The sequence below is a fragment of the Castor canadensis genome, chromosome 9 (genome assembly GCF_047511655.1).
Source record: "Castor canadensis chromosome 9, mCasCan1.hap1v2, whole genome shotgun sequence".
Classification (NCBI taxonomy): Eukaryota; Metazoa; Chordata; class Mammalia; order Rodentia; family Castoridae; genus Castor; species Castor canadensis.
Window position 1 is genome coordinate 76,721,673 of NC_133394.1, and position 18,726 is coordinate 76,740,398.

At 38.4% G+C, this 18,726-nt stretch overlaps 1 protein-coding gene, 1 non-coding gene and 1 pseudogene across 2 annotated transcripts; 1 reads left to right on the forward strand and 2 right to left on the reverse strand.

Annotated features, from left to right (window-relative positions):
- Positions 1–450: 450 nt before the first annotated feature.
- LOC141411100 (small nucleolar RNA U3) lies at positions 451–666 on the reverse strand. Its single transcript, XR_012435944.1, has one exon. It is a non-coding gene; the product is annotated as a small nucleolar RNA U3 (small nucleolar RNA).
- A 3,383-nt stretch (positions 667–4,049) lies between these two features.
- Positions 4,050–18,396, forward strand: Ppid (peptidylprolyl isomerase D). Its single transcript, XM_020173671.2, has 10 exons — positions 4,050–4,256; positions 5,922–6,062; positions 8,235–8,341; positions 10,649–10,837; positions 11,424–11,546; positions 11,704–11,810; positions 13,677–13,818; positions 16,769–16,855; positions 16,946–16,988; positions 18,153–18,396. Exons 1-10 carry the CDS (start codon positions 4,172–4,174, stop codon positions 18,239–18,241), a joined length of 1,113 nt encoding a protein of 370 aa, XP_020029260.2. The 5' UTR covers positions 4,050–4,171; the 3' UTR covers positions 18,242–18,396.
- On the reverse strand, positions 14,097–14,187 carry LOC141411199 (U6 spliceosomal RNA; annotated as a pseudogene).
- Positions 18,397–18,726: the final 330 nt, after the last annotated feature.

Here is an 18,726-nt window from a genome sequence, read left to right on the forward strand (position 1 = left end):
TGGTTAGCAGTCTGCAAAAAACTGAAACTAGATCCATGTATATCACCCTATACCAAGATTAACTCAAAATGGATCAAGGATCTGAATATCAGACCCCAAACTCTTAAGTTGATACAAGAAAGAGTAGGAAATACTCTGGAGTTAGTAGGTATAGGTAAGAATAAAAGTTTTAATGTGAGACAAAGTTTAAGTTACCAGTTTGCAATCCAGACACGGTCAGGTTTAGAGAAAGATTTCGACTCTACTGCTTATCAAGGGACAGCAAAAACAAGGGTTTTGTGCTGAGTTGTCCCAGGTCTTCAGGGAACCTTAATGAATAAACAGCATGGACTTGAAGGAATAAGAAATTATTACGTGCTAGAATTTAAAACAATCAGCATAGAGATCTGATACAATCTTCTGAAATGACATATGGAAACAAAAGTTTTCCTTTTCTGTCTTAACAAGGAAACCACTCAGACTGTGTCCTCTCTCTTACTCTCCCAAAGGAAGAGTAAGAAGACTCATCAACGGCTAATGCGAGTTGCATTAAAGCAATTCCAGGAGCCAGCTTCCTGCTCAGGCAAGAACGCTGTGTCTCTTCCTTATGGGTTCTGGCACTCCACATATTAAGAGAAACTTCCCTAGTAATAAATTATAGAAATGATCCCTTGAAAGTATAGTCTTTCCAATAAACTTCTTAAAGCTATTAGTATATTGTAGAACTCATCATTCAGAAGCATTTATTGAGCACCTAATATATACCAAGAACTATTAGAAGTGCTAGGGATACAGAAATAAAAAACAAAAGATTCTTGTCTTTGTGCAGCTTAATTTTAATGGGAGAAGATAGATGAAATAAATAACCAAACAATTAGTATGTTAGAAAGTGTTGTTATGGCAGAATAAATTAAGAGAATTTTTTCTTATTGTTCCTTTTCTATCCTGTTTTAGGGATAATGTGGGCTAAGTTATCAAAGGGTTGCTCATTCTGAAAATTCAATCTGAAGAAAAGTGGAAAGAACCACAAACTCAAACTTCTAATTTAAGCACTGAAATGCTTCAGACCCATGTGAAGTCTAGGCACTGGTTTCTCGTGGTTTTGTTGTTCCTTTTCACTTTGTAAATGTAAACACACACACATACCCCTGCTCCTTCCTCACCATTTTACTTTCTGCACATACTCCTGTGTCTGACCTCTTATTTTTGATCTCAGAGAAGGCCGTTGTGTTCAGTGCCACCACACTGCTATGTGCTGAATGTATTTACCCTATAAAGCACCATTTCCACTGCACTGCAGAGGGTTCTTCAAAAGTCTTTCTCCCACATTAACTGTAAACTTGTATTTGTAAATTTAGCACTGTAGATTTTTTTCCTGTTATTTTAACATCAGCATTTGGAATAGTGCTGGACATACAGGAAGAGCTCAGTATTTGTCATATAAATGAATCAACTTTTGCTAGGTATCTATGTGAGCATGCCTGCCTATGTACGTATGCATTTTGGTAACAAGGGACCTTTGTAATTATGCACACAAATTTAATCAGTATAAAGTCCTTAATGATTTTCCCTGAAATTTCACCTTTTTGCAAATAGTAAGTTATTATTTTAATTAACAAGTTATAACGAGCACCTGTAATACATGTACAAATTGGATGGGTAATTTATCAACTTTTTAAAGATTCATTATGAAAAATTCAAAAATGAAAACATAAGTTGTATATGGTGGCACATATCTATATTTCTTAGCCACTCGGGAGACACAGGTAGGAGGTCTTGGTCTGAGGCTGGCTCTGGGTATAAAGCATGAGACGCTATCTGCAAAATATCTAAAGCAAAAAAAAAGAAGGACTGGGGACATAGCTCAAGTGGTAGAGCACCTGTCTAGCAAAAGGGAGGCCCTAATTCCAAACCCCAGAGCAGCCAAAAAAACCCACCTACAATAAACTTGGCCAATTTTATTTCATCCACAACCCCGCCATTCACCTGACCCAAGGTTATTTTAAAACAAACCCAGATCTGAATGAGGATGAATATGATGTATTTTGTATTCATATATGAAAATAGAGTAAAATCTGTTGAAATTGCTCTAAGAAGTGGGAAGGGGAGAGAAGGGAGAAGGATGGAGGGGATGAATCTAACTAAATATCTAAATATCACAACGTATCCCCTTGTACAACTATTATATGCTAATAAAAATTTCAAGTATATATATATATATATAAACAAACCCTGATCATAGCATTTCAGGGTGATTTTTTTCTGGGGGGGGCAGTGTTGAGACAGGGTCTTGCTATATAGCCCAGTCTGGCCTTGAACTCTCCATCCTCAGCCTCCAGCATGCTGAGATTATAGGTATATGCCACCACATTCAGCTTGTCATAGTGGCTTTTGGCAGTACTGGAGTTTGAACTTGGGGCCTCCCTGTCATGATAGTTTTTAAAAAGAAAATCTTTGGCTGGGTGACTCATGCCTGCAATCCTAGCTAGTAGGGAGGCAGAGATCAGGATTCAGTTCATGGCCTGGAGGGGCAAATAGTTCCCAAGAACCTATCTTAAAAAAACCCAACATATAAAGGGGCCAGCAGAGCAACTCAAGTGGTGGTAGATTGCCTACCTAGCAAGTATGAGACCCTGAGTGTAAACACCAGCACCACCAAAAAAAAAAAAAAAAAAAAAATCTTTAAATCTTTAAGAAAGCTTCAAGGGCTGGGAGCATGGCACAAGGGTAGAATGCGTGCCAAGCAGTACTGCCACAAAAAAAAAAAAAAAGCAAGAAAGCTTTAGATTTTACAAAGCAAATGTATAGACACTGTCTGTTCTCATTCTCATATCCTGCCCTTTTCCACATTATTGAAAAAGGTCAGAAAAATTAAATGTTCTTTGATCACATTCCTAGTGTATATTGTAGTCAGAACTTGACTCCATTTCCTTTTTCTCTTTTGTAACATCAACTTGAGTGCCACTTCAAGTTGAGACTACGAACCTGTTGTTTTTAATAATCCTAATGTTGACTAAAACCAGACAGCAAGCAGGACAGGAGCCTTCACTTCATCTCACCCCACAGATGGTGGCAATTCGGATAGGAAAATCAGCTCTGGTCTTTCCTTCAAAAGCCATCAAGGCTGCTGCTATCTACACAAAACTCTTGACTTTTGTGACATACTCTACATATGCTGCCTTCAAATATTTTGCTTTCCAATAAGAAAACAAAGTAAGCATTTAAGGACACCTTCTGCTTTGTTGCTAAGGTCTTTTTACCTGGCTCTAACAGATCCAGAGGTCAATGCGTTTACAGTGAATGTACCATACCACTTTCTCCAACACTAGGCTTTATCAAGGGGAGAGACTATATTCTCACACATATAGGTAAAACATACTTCTTTTTTTCTTTTTTGAGATAGGGTCTCTCTACATAGCCCAGGTTGGTCTCAAAGTTGTGATCCTCCTGTCTCAGGTTTCCAAGTGCTGTGACAGACCTGTGCCACCAGACCCAGCTTAAAATGTAAATGTTTTACACAGGAAAAGCAGACTATATAATAATGGAGTTTTACTAGGAAGCAAAACTGGTCTCTTCTGGACTCTCAACGTCGGCTGTTTGGGACTAAACTGTAGCACATTGTGATGTGACGACCAGATTATATCACTATACTACACAATACTACTGCTACAGGTATTATTGATTAGATCAAGCACTGTGCTAAGTGATTAACGTCTTTAATGCTTCAAAAGACGCTCCGGCGTACGCATTTTTCTTCCTGTTTTCTAGATGAGCAAACTGAGTTTCAGAGAAGTTACAGCCAGTTAGTGGCAGGGTTGAGGCTCCAGGGAGGACTCCAAAACTCCACGGTACGACGGCAGGAAAGGCGACGAAACATGAGCTTTGTAAAGGATGAAAAAAACTGGGGCTGTACCTTCAGCGAAACTAGCCGAGAACCAGCAGCCTGGACGAGCAAAGGAGCACCGCAACCACGTACATCTTGGCCTGGAAACGCCGGGGGCGGGGCGCCGGAAATAGGGCATCTGCGCCGGAAGTTACGCTTATGCTTCCGGTTCGCTGCTTCCGGTCCGCGCGTTGGTAGTGGCTCTTTAGCGCCGCCGCCCGCTTTGCTGGAAACAGTAGTCCTCTGGTTAGAGCTGCGGGTTGCGCACGAGGTCCTTGGTCCTGCTCCCGGACGTATCTGCTGGTCGAGATGTCGCACCCTTCCCCACTGGCTAAGCCTTCCAACCCCGCTAACCCCCGCGTCTTCTTTGATGTGGACATCGGAGGGGAGCGAGGTGAGTGGAACCGGACTCTCGTGGACGGCCCGAGGAGGAGGGGTTCCCGGGTTTCGGGGGTCCGGGCTGCGACTTGGGGCCCGGGCTGCTCGGCGCGCGGAGGTGCGGGTGGAGCGGGGAATGGTTGCCTAGACCGAGTCCTGCACCCCAGGACCGGCTGGAACCGGCGCCCTTGGACCGGGGCCTTCGGGCGTGCCGAGGTTTCTGGAAATTTCTGACTCAGGAATTGTGGCGACCTTTACGTTTGTCTCCTGATTTGGTCCCCCGCCACTTTGCACCACCAACGTGTCCCCAAATAGGATTGTTTTAGGTTTGCAGTGGGAGAGTTGAGAAAGCTGCGTTCAGGGACCCAGCCCTCCATGTGACACGGAATTGTCGGGCACACGGAATTCTGTATCACCTCCCATTTTATTTATGAATTAAAGCCGCTTGCCTGCGTAGTGCTATTTCATGACTACCGGTTCTTAATGTAGCGGCGCGATCAGACCAACGTTTTTTGTGTTTTGGCATCGAGGAATGCAGCGCGCAGTAACCACGCGGTTGCCTAGGTTACACCGCAGCCCCGAGTGTAACCGAATTGGGCTGGTCTGGAGCACGGTGTGCACGAATGCGTGCATGGGACGGACGGGGACACACACGTGAGTTACGTGGACAGTCACATATTTTGTGTGAATGCTGATCTTGTTGCACCGTCTTAGGAGTTGTGTAAAAGAGGGGCGTTTTTAGCTTTGGTTTCCGGCGCTGCACTAGGCAGTTTCCATCGAACACATGGGGAAGTCTACTGGCGTATTTAAAACGCAATCAGTCTGACCATCGAAAGGGTGTTTAATTATCTTCTGTTGATTATTTGGTGATTGGAAATTCTGAGTGCCCACTGATGAAATTATTCAGGATTTTAAACTAACATTTGTACTTCATTGTGGCCATTATATGGCACTGATCTGCTGGCTGCTATAATTGGTTGAAATTTTTTGTTGATTTTCAAATTCATTTAGATAACCTGGCACTTTACTTAGACCAAAATTGAATGTTAGAAAAATGATAGTAAGATTTGGCAGTTCCACTCTTAGGTTTATGTCCAAGGAAAATGAGGATTATATGTTGAAGGTCTCCCTGAATTCCCATGTGCATTGCAGTATTATTTACAATAACCAAGATAATGGAATCACCATGAATGAATAGATAAAATGTGGTATATACACACAATGAAATACTATTCAGCGTTAAAAGAAGAAATTTTATCCTTTGTGACAACATGGAGGAATCTGGAGGATATGTTAAGTGATATAAGACAGATACCACATGGTCTCACTTACATATGGAATCTGAAAAATGTTGAACTTGTCTACGGCCATACCACCCTGAACGTGCCCAATCTCGTCTGAAAAATGTTGAACTCACCGGAGTAGAATGCTAGCTAGGTACCGGGGGCCGGGGATGTCAAAGGATGCGTTATTTCAGTTAGGAAGGAGAGGTAAGTTCAAGAGATCTATTATACAACATTATACTATAGTTAATAGTAATGTATCCTATTCTTGAAATTGGAGGGGAAGATAGTAAACTTGCTAATTCACAAGTAATCTGTTAACCGCAGTTGTACCAACTATCCTTCCATTTGTCTGGTTGTTTTGCATACTAATAAGATTTCATTTTCTTTTCTTTTAGTTGGTAGAATTGTTTTAGAATTGTTTGCAGATATCGTACCCAAAACTGCAGAAAATTTTCGTGCGTTGTGTACAGGAGAAAAAGGCATTGGACCCACAACTGGGAAACCTCTCCATTTTAAAGGATGTCCTTTCCATCGAAGTATGTAAACTTTCTCAGTCTGATATCTTCATACAGATAATAAAATCCTGCTCTTAGGAGTTAGGAAGAGGATACTAAGCACAGAGTGGGGATTAAAAAGCACCGTTCTGAAGAGGATGTTTTGGCATCTGAAGTGGTGGAATTGATTAGGGAGCATGCTAAGTTTTATCCATAGAGAGAAGTGGACTGTGCTTCTCTTACTCTCCTTCAACTCCAAAAACATTTTATTGAGAAAGAAAGTGTGAGCCTGGAAAACTAAGCTGATAGGTAGTCTGACTGCCTGGTGAGAAAAGGTTCTGCTACTGTGAGGCAGGACTGCTTGAGAAGGCTGTAGGTTTGAAGATGAACACATGAGTGATGTGTGATTAAAATGTCACTGCAGGGGCTGGGCATGCACCTGGTAATCCCAGGTACTAGGGAGGTGGTGATAAGGAGGGTCAAGATTAGAGGCCAGCCCAGGCAAAAAGTTATAGAGACCCAATCTCAACAAACAAGCTGGGTGTGATGGTTCACGGCTGAAATCCCAGCAATGGAGGATCAGGTCGGTTACTGTCCCCAAGCAAAAATGCTAGACCCTGTCAAAAAATAAAACAAGAAAGGACTGGTGCATGGCTGAAGTGGTGGGAGAGTGCCTGCTATGCAAGCACAAGGCCTTGAGTTCAAACCTCACTACCCCCCAATGTCATTTCACACTTCATTGGGTGAAATTGGTATAATCGTACCTTTGTTTACTGATTACTTGTTGCTTCTCTCAATAGAATGTAGGCGCTGTAAGTTCAGGAACCGTATGTGTTACCACCCTTTTGTCTTTAGTATCTAGGGTAGCTATTGAGTACGCTCAATAAATTAAATAAATGTATTCAAGAAAATTCAAAAAAAATTAAAAAGAAAAAGAAGTAGTTTACTCTTACTACATGTTTATGGATAAATAGGTTAAAATAAAACAATATCAGTAGTTATTTTTTTCCCTGTGGTGCTAGTGATTGAACCTAGGACCTCACCATGTGCTAGGCAAGCAGTATACCAGTAGCTGTGCCTCAAATCCAGCAATTTTTTAAAAAGCTTGATTTACCAAGAAAAATGAGTGTTGATTTTTTTAACTGTTTTAAACTGTTGATTTACTTTCAAGTTTAATAAAATATCAAAATATGCTAACAAAATTTATGTAGAAAAAAGTTAACATAGTAGGCCCCAAATTGCTTTCCAAGGGTAGCACTTGGCTGGAGTTTGGGAACTCATTTCTTGAACCATTCCCTAAAGTATGATGGTGGTTTACTGTGTGTAGGTTGATTGCACAAACATGTAATTTATGCCAAACTGCTGCTTTTAGGAGTCTGGAATTTTGAAACATGCTAGGCAGACAATGCTGACATGATAAGGCCCCCAAAAATACCTTAGTTCTGAGTTTGTAATTGGGGGAGAATTGTCTACATGCTTCTACCTTTTTTATTCCTAGGAGAAGTGTGTGTTCTGTGATTCTTTGTGGGAGAGAGCATAAGAAAGCCTACACATGACTCCTCTAGATTCTGCCTATGTCTTTCCTCCTTATCCAACTATATATCTTTATTGTTGTAGTACAACTAAGTTTATGAGCCTAGGGATCTCTGAATATGGGGGCGATTTTGGTAGCCCTTGATGCAAAGGAACAGTATTTGCTGAAGTACTTCAGAGTGTAAAAATCTGAGTGCTTGCCTACTAATGAAGCCCTGGGTTTGATCACCAGCACCACTCTGCAAAAACAGTTTGCTGGAAATAATGTAGGCAGACATTAGTGAGTCTGTACAGTTGGTTACAAGGAATAAAAAGAGTTGTACCTAAGGAATTCAATTTTTTTGCTGGAAGAGATGGATCATTATATGTTATAAAATGGAAGTAGAGTCAAATATCTGTTGGAGAAAAACTAAGAGATCCAGCTTTTGGATTTTAGTGACAATTTTATAGGGAGGTACCTTTGAATTAGTTCTCAGTACTAATTCTTTGAATGTTGGTAGGGGATTAGGCAGTAAAATATAGGTTACACTGAGATTGTGAAGTCTTAAATAGTGCTGTTGGGATGGTGGGGAAAGACAACTACAGTCATGCTGAGTTATTGTCTTTATTATGTGATCCTTAGTTGGCATTGTGAAAATCATCCATGTTTGGTACTCATAGCTGTATTCTTTTTTTTGGTAGTTATTAAGAAGTTTATGATTCAGGGTGGAGACTTCTCAAATCAGAATGGGACAGGTGGAGAAAGTATATATGGTGAAAAATTTGAAGATGAAAATTTTTATTATAAGGTAAAGTAGAGAAAATGCATGAATATAAAGGTTATGTCTGAAATATATTTGTTGGATTAAAACATAAAACAAATCTGAAATGAGCCTAGATTCTACTTTTGTACAAGGATTTGTATTTGTACACACTTTTTTTTTGTGGTGCTGGGCCTCATGCATGCTAGGCAAGTTGATCCTAGGTCAGTATGCACCTTTAATATGGAAAATTTTTATCCATTAAAAACAGGATCTTGTTTTGTAGTTCAGGCCGGCCCTGAAAGCTTGATCCTCTTGCCTCGGCCTCCCAAGTGCTGGGATTACAGGTATATACCACCATATTCAGCCAGTAATGGTTTTTATTTGGCAAAAACATATTGTAGTGATTTCATTGTGGTCCAGTTTTTACATGCTTCAGTTGAGCTAATGAGTTTTTAAGTGTGGCCACCATGTGACAAAATTGATTCCAGGAAAAATGTTCTCATTATCATAAGGATGGTAACTTGTGAATCTTTATCCTTGAATTTGAAGAGCAACAAAACCATCGCTAATATCCGGGATGTCAGGGGATTTGCAAATAGCGGATATGGGTAATGTCCAAGCTCCTAAAGGACATTAGCGGTGCCCGAGCCTTCTTTTCTTCATTGTCCCAAGAGCTATTCGGGTATATTGCATCATTCACGTTTTAAGAGTGGACATGTAAGTACAAAAGTAAAGTAATATTTTTGGAAATGAGGAATATAAACAAGGTAATTAGGATCATTTGGAAAGAAAATATCAATCTTTTAAAGTAGTATTTATTAACTGCAAACTGTTGCTCAGTTCTGACTCTGGCACTAAAGGGCTTATAACAATAAAAGGTCTTGATGACAAGAATTCATAATCCTGTCTTGGGGACAAGGTTAAAACAGACGGGACAGCTGAAGAATAGCGAGCAGTTTGCAGCATGCTAAGTTGATTGCATATACTTGCTTACAGAACCTTGGAGTAGTCCTCACACAAAATGGTCGAGGCCAGCATGCTTCACGTTTCAGGTTAATTGGACTTTGGTATACTTGCATATGCTTGGCTCGTTGAACACCTCAGTTCTAAAAATCAGAAACTTTTAAAGTGCTGTTGCTCAAAAATTTCATATTTTGGAGTATGTCAGATTTGGGATTTTTGGATTAGGGATGCTCAACTTGTATATATTTTTTATGTATGCTATAGGAAAAAACGTGATTTATATGTTCTAAGTCATTAGAGGGGGCATTGAGGAGGAATGGATATTCAAACCGCATAAATTGGATCTTTGAAAGTAGCTGAAATTTGGTTAGCCAGGAACTAAAATCTAGATTGAAAATTGAAGTGATGTGGGTTAGGAAAAGTAAATTTTAGGTAATGAGAGGAGGAGGAAGGAGTTAATATTGTAGCTAATAATGTTAGGAAAGCACCAAGCAAATCTCTCAGAAGGATGAAAACTAAGATTCTCTGATGGATCACATTGATAAAAAAGAAAGAAGGCCTATATGAAGACAAGTTTTCTTGACTTTTACAAACTCAATGGCCTTGAAAGCTGAACTTGATTCAGATTGGAGGGGTAAAAACCACCTTAGGTGGAAAAATTCACATGAGAGTTACAGTGTATTTACCAACAAGGATAATCCATTTAGGAAGCCTAAGAGATAAAAAGTTGAAAAATGAAGAAACTGGGTTTCACAGAATCTTTGAACACTTGATTCCAGGGAAGATTTTTGATTTCAAAAATATATGTGTAGCAGTTTCTGTTGCATAGTCTCTGAAGAGTTGGGTCAACTGGATGAAATCTATAAGATTTTGTTTCTTTTGCAATTAGGAAAGTACCTAATGGCTTGTCTAAATTCAGTATCACACCACTGTTCCTAGTTTAGTGTAAAGGAAAAATCATAATATAGGCCTATTTCTGAACATAGGAAGACTGTACAGAGGTTCCCAGAAAAAAAAAGTATCCATTATAAAAAGAGCAAAGTGTTAGAAGATGTCATTAGTGCAGCATCTCCATCTTAAAGATGAAGTGTAAGCATCTTTTCAAGATGGTCAGTTTAGAAATAACTCCCCTCTTGTTATCTTAGTTGATTTCATAAGCTTTTTTTAGTTTAAGAAGTGATTTAGTACCCCATGTTTTATTCATTAAATGTTGCAGTTCATACAAAATTAAATGAAAATAAAAGGTTATTAAAGATTTTAAAATAAAATTGAAGTAAAATTTGACCTGAATGGTAGTATTGTCCAGTACTGACTGAATGGTCGGTAAAAGAACAATTCAGATGAATATCTCTAACCTTGGTTTTCTTTTAATGATTTTTATTTCTGCAGCATGATCGGGAGGGTTTGTTGAGCATGGCAAATGCAGGCCGAAATACAAATGGTTCTCAGTTCTTTATCACAACTGTTCCAACTCCTCATTTGGATGGGAAACATGTGGTATTTGGCCAAGTAATTAAAGGAATAGGTGTGGCAAGGATACTGGAAAACGTAGAAGTGAAAGGTGAAAAACCTGCCAAAGTAAGTAAAAAGTTATAGTAAGATATGCTTACTAGCTCAGTTGGTATCTCAGATGTAAGGTAAAGGGTCAGGTGATGATTGTCTAGAAAAATTTGAAAAATTTTTCAAAAAAAGTGGCCTGGATCTGCCACTTTTTCTTTGGAAGTGTTTTCTACAATGGGAAAGATGAGTGGTGATTTAAAGGAGATTTTACTTACTTCATCTTCAGTGTTGGTGATGTTTGCTAGATTATTAAAGTCTTCCTATGCCTGCAAAACTTGAGTCAGTACGTATAGAGTACATGCCAGAAAGAGGACAACAAACAAGTTCGGTTTGCACTGTGCTGTTTGTTTAACTGGAGGTTTGGTCTTGATCTCGTTTTCTTCCCATTTCCATATCTTGTATAAGTTATTTATGGGTTTAGACTGCATTATTTCTGAAAATGCTGTCTGAAATGTCTGTAAATCAGAATGACCATACTGATTCATACTGTACAATCTATGTGGCAGGATTCTTGTTGGAATTGGAAACTCTAGCTTTGCACATAACCTCCAGCTGTGCTGTTCTCATTAAAATGCAATTCTACAATTTCTTACTGTTTTTATAGTTGTGCGTAATTGCAGAATGTGGAGAACTGACAGAAGGAGATGATTGGGGAATGTTCCCAAAAGATGGCTCTGGTGACAGTCATCCAGATTTCCCTGAGGATGCAGACATAGATTTAAAAGATGTAAGTACTTTCAGATTAGTCAAACTTTAATTTACTTTAACAAATAAAAGTATTTAGTACTAAAACTTTGAGTTTTTGTACCAGTGTCATAATGATAGAACCTAGTATTAAGTCATATTATTACTAACATCCAATGTACTTGTATTCTTTTATCCAGGTAGATAAAATCTTATTAATAACAGAAGACTTAAAAAACATTGGAAATGCTTTTTTCAAATCCCAGAACTGGGAGATGGCTATTAAAAAGTATACAAAGGTTTTAAGGTAATAAAACATTGAATGAATTTTAAGCTTGTAAATTGAATTCTAAACTAAATTTCAGAATCGCTCATTGTATTTTTGGCAGATTTCTTGTGGAATAACCAGGTGTATTGAAATATGCATGTCTTTTGTTGCCTTGGCTTATTTTGAAAATTTTCAAAATACAGAAAAGTTGTAATAGTACGTAGTTACTCATATACTTTTACCTACATTCACCAGTTCTTTACTGCTATTTTTGTTTTTTGCAAAACTCTTTTGAAGGGAAGTTGGCAGATATGATGCTTTCTTTTAAATATTTCAGTGTATCTTTCCTAAAAAACAAGGGTATTCTACACTAAAACATTTCCCCCAAATAACCTAGATATAATAATATCTAACTTGTAAACTATTTTTAATTTTTTCAGTTTCAAAAACAATTTTCTTTAGTCTGGTGTCCAACCACACCTGTCATATTGTGTTATCTGTTTTTAATGTCACTTTAGTCTCTTCTAATCATCAGTGTCCCCTACCGCCTGTGTTCTTTTACTCATTTGTATTTTCGTGGAATCCAAATCAGTTGTCTTACAGAAATGTTTCTTTATGACTAGTTAGAGGTTAAGTAGTTTGGCATGAGGATTTAGGTAGGTAATATTTATTTCCTGTGTTACAATATCCTGAAGGCACCTGTCAGTTTGACTTATGCTGAGTTTGAACAGTTGGTCAAAGTGGTTGTCAGCCTGATGTGTGTTTTGAAAGTACTTTTCCCCCATTTGTAGATAATAAGTAGTCTGTGAGGTGACACTGTGAGATTGTATTACGATCCAGTCCCCAACAGTCTTTCACGCAGTAATTTTAGCACCACGAAGAGCCTTCCCTGAATCATTATTACATTGATTGTGATTTTGTAGTTTTATTCTTCATTTAGATGGCATTGTAAGGTACTCCCCTTTAGTATCACTGTAGATCTGTAGATTTAAAAAAATTTACTATTGCCATTTTTTTTGGTGGGGGGAGCATTACTGGGGTTTCAACTCTGCTTCACGCTTGTTAGGTAGGCACTCTACCACTTGGTTATTTTGGTGATAGGGTGTAGCTTTTTGGCTTTTTGCCTAGGCCAGCCTTGACCACAGTCCTCCCTATTTTACACTTTTGGCCATAGCTGGGATGACTGGTGCATTGAACCCTAGTCTCATGTATGCTAGGCAAGTGCTCTATCATTGAGCCATATCTCCAGCCTCATTTTGCAGTGTTCCTATTAGTCTGTAAGTGCTTGGCTTGCTTTCTGGCACAAGATATTTCACACTCATTTTATAATTGCCTTGCTTTTTTCGTACTTAGTATGAGCAGTTTCTCTAAGGGAGCTCTGATTCCTTTCTGAGAAAGGCAACTTCAGAAACTAAACTCTGGGAGTCACATGTGCTGTTCCTGGACCCTTTTCAGTGGACAATTAAAATCAACGTTACATAGTTGTCCTTTATTTTTCCCTATTCAGTTCTCTTATCCTATTATGACGATCCTGGTCCCAAACACAGTTACATTGGAAAGTATATGATAGTGACCTTACTTTTAAAAAAGCGTTTTACTACTAGTGCATAATTAGATTTGGGAATTATTGTTAAATTGATCTGTTTGAACACTTTGGAGAAATAGTTGGAACAAATATGAATAACTTCTGAAGAAAAATAAGAGGGCTAGGAGTGTAGTAATTTGCATGCCTCCAGTCCTGATTCAAATTCCAGCACCCCTCCATTAGTGTTTTTTATTAAACACTTGATCATTGAATATTAAATTCGCATGTTAATTTTTTTATGTGACACTTTGTGACACAGTTGAAGCAGGGTAAGTTGTTTGTATGGCATCACATACTGTTTTTATTAATGTGTTCTCCAGATATGTGGATAGTTCAAAGGCTGTTATTGAGAAAGCAGATAGATCCAGACTGCAGCCTATAGCCTTAAGCTGTGTATTGAATATTGGTGCTTGTAAACTGAAGATGTCAAATTGGCAAGGAGCAATAGACAGTTGTGTGGAGGTAAGTCTGTGTGCTGTTGAGCTTTTTTTTTTTTTTTTTTTTTTTGGTGGACTGGCGGTTTGAGCTCAGGACTTCGCCTTCGCCAAAGCTCTACCACTTGAGCCACTCCTCCAGTCCATTTTGCTCTGGTTTACTTTGGAGGTGGAGTCCCAAGAACCATTTGTCCAGGCTGGTCTTGAACCTGGCTCCTCCTGCTCTCATTCTCTCTAGACACTAGGATTACAGGTGTGAGCCACCGGCATCTAGCAGTGTGTAGGTTTTTTTAGTGTTTAGTTTTTTAAAATATGTAATGCTTCATAAATTTGCACAGGGGCCTTGCTAATCTTTGTATCCTTCCAATTTTAGTATGTGTGCTGCTGAAGGGAGCACAATGTTTAGTTTTTTGAAGAAGTGGGATCTTGACTTACCAGCTTGAATAAAAGCATTTTTTTTTTTTCTTCTTAGCAGTACTGGGGTTTGAACTCGAGGCCTCATACTTGGTAGGCAGGTATTCTACCACTTAAGCCACTCTGCCAGCCCTTTTTTGTGATGGTTGTTTTCAAGATAGGGTCTTGTGAACTGTTTGCCCTGGGTTTGGCTTCGAACTGATCTCTGCCTGCTCTCTGCCTCCTGAGTAGCTAGGATTACAGGCATGAGCCATGGCTCTTGGCTGATAAAAGCACTCTTTATATACCTTAACATACCTTGTTACATAGAACCTAGTGAAACTTGGTAAAGCATGATTTAAGTCATCTTGTCTCTAAATATTTTGAAGTTTCAGTTCTTTCAGTCATTATTTTTGCTTTTCACACTAGGCCATCTGCTGCCTATGAAAATACTGCTATCCTTCCCTTCCCTCCCCTCCACAAAGCACATGTAATAAGCTTTTTGTTTTTTGTGGCTTTTTTTTTTTTTTTGTGGGGGGGTTGGTACTGGGGTTTGAAACCTGGGTCTGTTGCTAGCTAGGCAGGTGCTCTACCACTTGAACCATGCCTTCAGCCCTTTCTGCGTTAGTTGTTTGTGGGATAGGGTCTCCTATTTTTGCCCAGGCTGCATGGACCTCGATTCTGTCAAAGCTTCCTCATAGCTGGGATGATAGTAGCACACATCATCACGCCAACATATTGGTTGAGATGGGAGTCTCGCTAACTTTTGTCCAGGCTGGCTTCACTTGCTCTCTCTTGCTTTCCAAGTAGCTGGGATTACAAGTCTGAGTCAGCACACCTGGCAGCAGCTCATTCATTTTTAAGAGCACCAGTAATGTGCTAGACATTGAAAAACAAAGTTGAGAATGATTATGAGTGTGTGTTGTGAAGTTAATCACCCCTCCCGCTGTCTGGGGCCTCGAGACCTGGAGCTTGGTTCTGTAAGTGAGCTATACCTAGTCCTAACATACTTTATTAAACTTCTGCAGCCCACACCTTTTGGTCTTTATCTCCAGATTATTTAATACCTAATACAGTGTAAATGCTATATAAATACTTTGTGATACTTTATTTTATAGAATAGTAATCGCTCTATCTGTAAAATGCCTATCTTATGTGATGGTTATGCAAAGTTATTATACTGTGCTACATGTATGTTTTATACACTTAATAGTATTGTAAAAAGACAGATTCATTCCCTGAAGAAGCTTAATAGATCTGGCACGGGAAGGTTAGTTTTCTGTTTGGGTCATCAAGCCTCATGTAGGTATCATTAGAACACACAGAAATGTTGTCTGACTTTATGATGGCCATCTAGTTGTACTGAGTGATAAAGAATGCATTACCTTTTTCAAATAGACCAATTATGACTCTCTTTCTAATCATATATTTTGAAAACTTCCAAATTAATTGTTTTTTGCCCATTAGACTGTATGCATAGATCAGCCATGCTTAGAGTATGTGGAATTAAAATGAGATTCTGAGCTGGGGGTGTAGCTGTGTTAAGAGCACTTGCCTAGCATTCACAAGGGCCCTGAGTTAGATCCCAACCACTGCTAAGGAAAGGAAAAAAATTCGGAGTAGGTGGGATAAAGGATAAAAGAAGGATAAGAAACATACATATTTCAATTTAACTTGCTGTGTGTTCTGAGAATCAAACCCAAGGCCTACACATGGTAGCCAAGTGCTCTACCATTGAGCTACACCCCCAACCCCAGAATATATTTAGAATGGATCAAACAACAGGGAAAAAAATGTATCAAAAGACTGGTCTTCAGTCTAGATCTTTTTTTAACTTTTGTGAGGCACATAATACTCCCTTTTAAGTAAAAATTTGTGTATTGACTAATTTTAAAAGATCTTATGTAAACAAAAAATACTACTTTAAAAATGTCTGTTCCAGGGGAGAGAACTGTTAAAAAAGTTATTCATGTTCCTAAGAAACCTAGGTTTCAAGTAAAAGACTACAGTTAGCCCTCCAGGTCCTTAGGTTTTACATTCTCCAATGCTACCAACCTTCAATTGAAAGTTTCTCCTGTGACTGAACATGTGCAGACTTTTACTGTCATAATTCCCTACACAATACAGGTGGACAACTATATAGCATTTACATTGTGTTAGGTATTAAATAATCCAGAGATAAATTTTAGTATATGGGACAATGTTTATGTTATACACAAATCCTATACCATTTTATATAAGGGACTTGACCACCCATGAATTTTGGTTTATAAAATCCAAAGATACTAAGGGATCAATTGTCTGTGAACCTTTTCTCTTCTGAATAGATTAGTTAGGGCCCAGTCTGGAGATAGAACCTAGAGTACCAAGAAGGCACACTGGAGATGGGGAAAAGAACAACTTCTTCCATATCCACTTAGTGCCTTCTGATGAAATTCCCCAGGGTCAACTGACAGAGGAGCACTGTCTATAGGCTGCAGCTCCACTTTCAGTTGAATAAAGGGTAGATTTGAAACTGATAGGAAATAAGTTGAGATCTGGCATATGTACTTAGATAATTAATATTAATTTTATAATTTTTGTAGGCTCTTGAAATAGACCCATCAAATACCAAAGCACTGTACCGCAGAGCTCAAGGATGGCAAGGATTAAAAGAATATGATCAAGCATTGGTAAATTTTGTCCTAAATGTTTTAAAATAGATTATCACCTTTATAAATCATAAGTGTAATGTTACTTGTATTTTTTTTTTCTAATTAAAGGCTGATCTTAAGAAAGCTCAGGAGATTGCACCAGAAGATAAAGGTAAGTTGCAGAGTTTGTAGTGAAAGTTCATTTGCTCTTTAAAATTTTATTCTCATGAACCATTGTACACTTAACCTTGCCCAGATGTTAGATATTTATTTGTTCAACGGAAATTATAGAATGCTTGTTAATAGGTCAGCCAGTTACCAAACAGCAAGTGAAGAAGACAGTCAAGATCCCTGCCCTCACAGAGCTTACATTCTAATTCCTCTCAAGAATGTACTATTTTTCACATATCTGAACAGTGCTTGTTGTACCTTATCATTTGATACCTGGGTTCTATTGTAATACTACCTGAAAGCTCAGCAGTTAGATACAATACTCATTGTAAACTTAACTTTTGGGACCACTGTAAGCTGAATGTGGCTATAACCTAGTATTCTAGCTACAAGATACATATTTTAGAAAACTTAAAATCAAAATGCTTTTTTTTTTTTCCTAAGTAAGCCAGATGTGTGTAGTAACACTAGATTGAAATAGTTAAGAATGCCTTTGGTCTCTTATTGCTAAAACAAGGGAGGCAGTTACTGCTCTCTCTTTATGGAGAAGGAGAAGACAAAATCTTTTTTTTTTTTTTTTTGTTTTTTGTTTTCTCTCTCTCTTGTTTTCTTTTGAGAAGACAAAATCTTTATGTAACTGAGTTCTTTCAGTTGGCAGTCTTCTGAAATTACAGTTCATGGTTTTTGTGATTGTTCTTAAACTAAAATACTCTGTTAGTAGCTGAGTTAGCGAGGTCCAGTGACTCACATCTGTAGTCTGCTAGGGAGGTGAAGATCAGGAGAATTGCAGTTTGAGATCAGCCTGGACAAAAAGTTAGCAAGACCCCATCTCAATCAATAAAAACTAGGCATGGTGAGGCACACCTGTCATCTCAGCTGGGTGGGGGCATAAATAGGATCTTGGTCCAGGCTGCCCTGTGTATAAATGAGAGATCCTATTTAAAAACCACAAATCCTACTGCAAAAAGGACGGGTAGAAGGCCTGGCAAAAGCAAGGCCCTGAGTTCAAACTTCAGTACCATTAAAAAAATAGGGCTGAGTTACTTTATGGGAAAGGATAGTTTTATCAAGGGGGCGGGGGAGTTAAGTATCATTACCACAATTTGTTGGGTCTTTTAATTTAATGTTTTGAGTAGTAACTCATTGTTTTGTTTTTCCCCCCCAGCTATCCAGGCAGAATTGCTGAAAGTCAAACAAAAAATAAAAACACAGAAAGATAAAGAGAAGGCAGTATATGCAAAAATGTTTGCTTAATGAGGATTCAGTTTTGTTTAAATATTACACATTGATTATATAAGGATATCATCTACATATGATCCCTAATGCATTTCCTTTGCACTTCAGTTCCTCATTGTTTATAGTTTAGAAATACTGATATAGTTTCCCTCTTAATAAAATGTTACAAAATACAGTGAAGTTGATTTTTTAATACTACTGTCTGCGTTTTCACAAAGAATGGTCTAGCCTATTTTTAAACTCGTTACACCTTATTGAGTGAATAGATGAAAGCCAAGTTTATATGCCACTTCCCTTGGTCCTTAATGTATCTGTGGTAGGTGTGTGCTGACGTTCTATACCTATTCAGAGGTTGGCATTTCTGCAAAGGGCCATAAAAAGTAAAATTTTTAGGCTTTGTAGATCATCTAGTTTGTTAGAACTACTCAACTCTAGTTGTAACTTAGATTTCCCACAGTCAATGTATAACCAGTGGGCATGGTTGTGTTTCAATAAGATTTTAT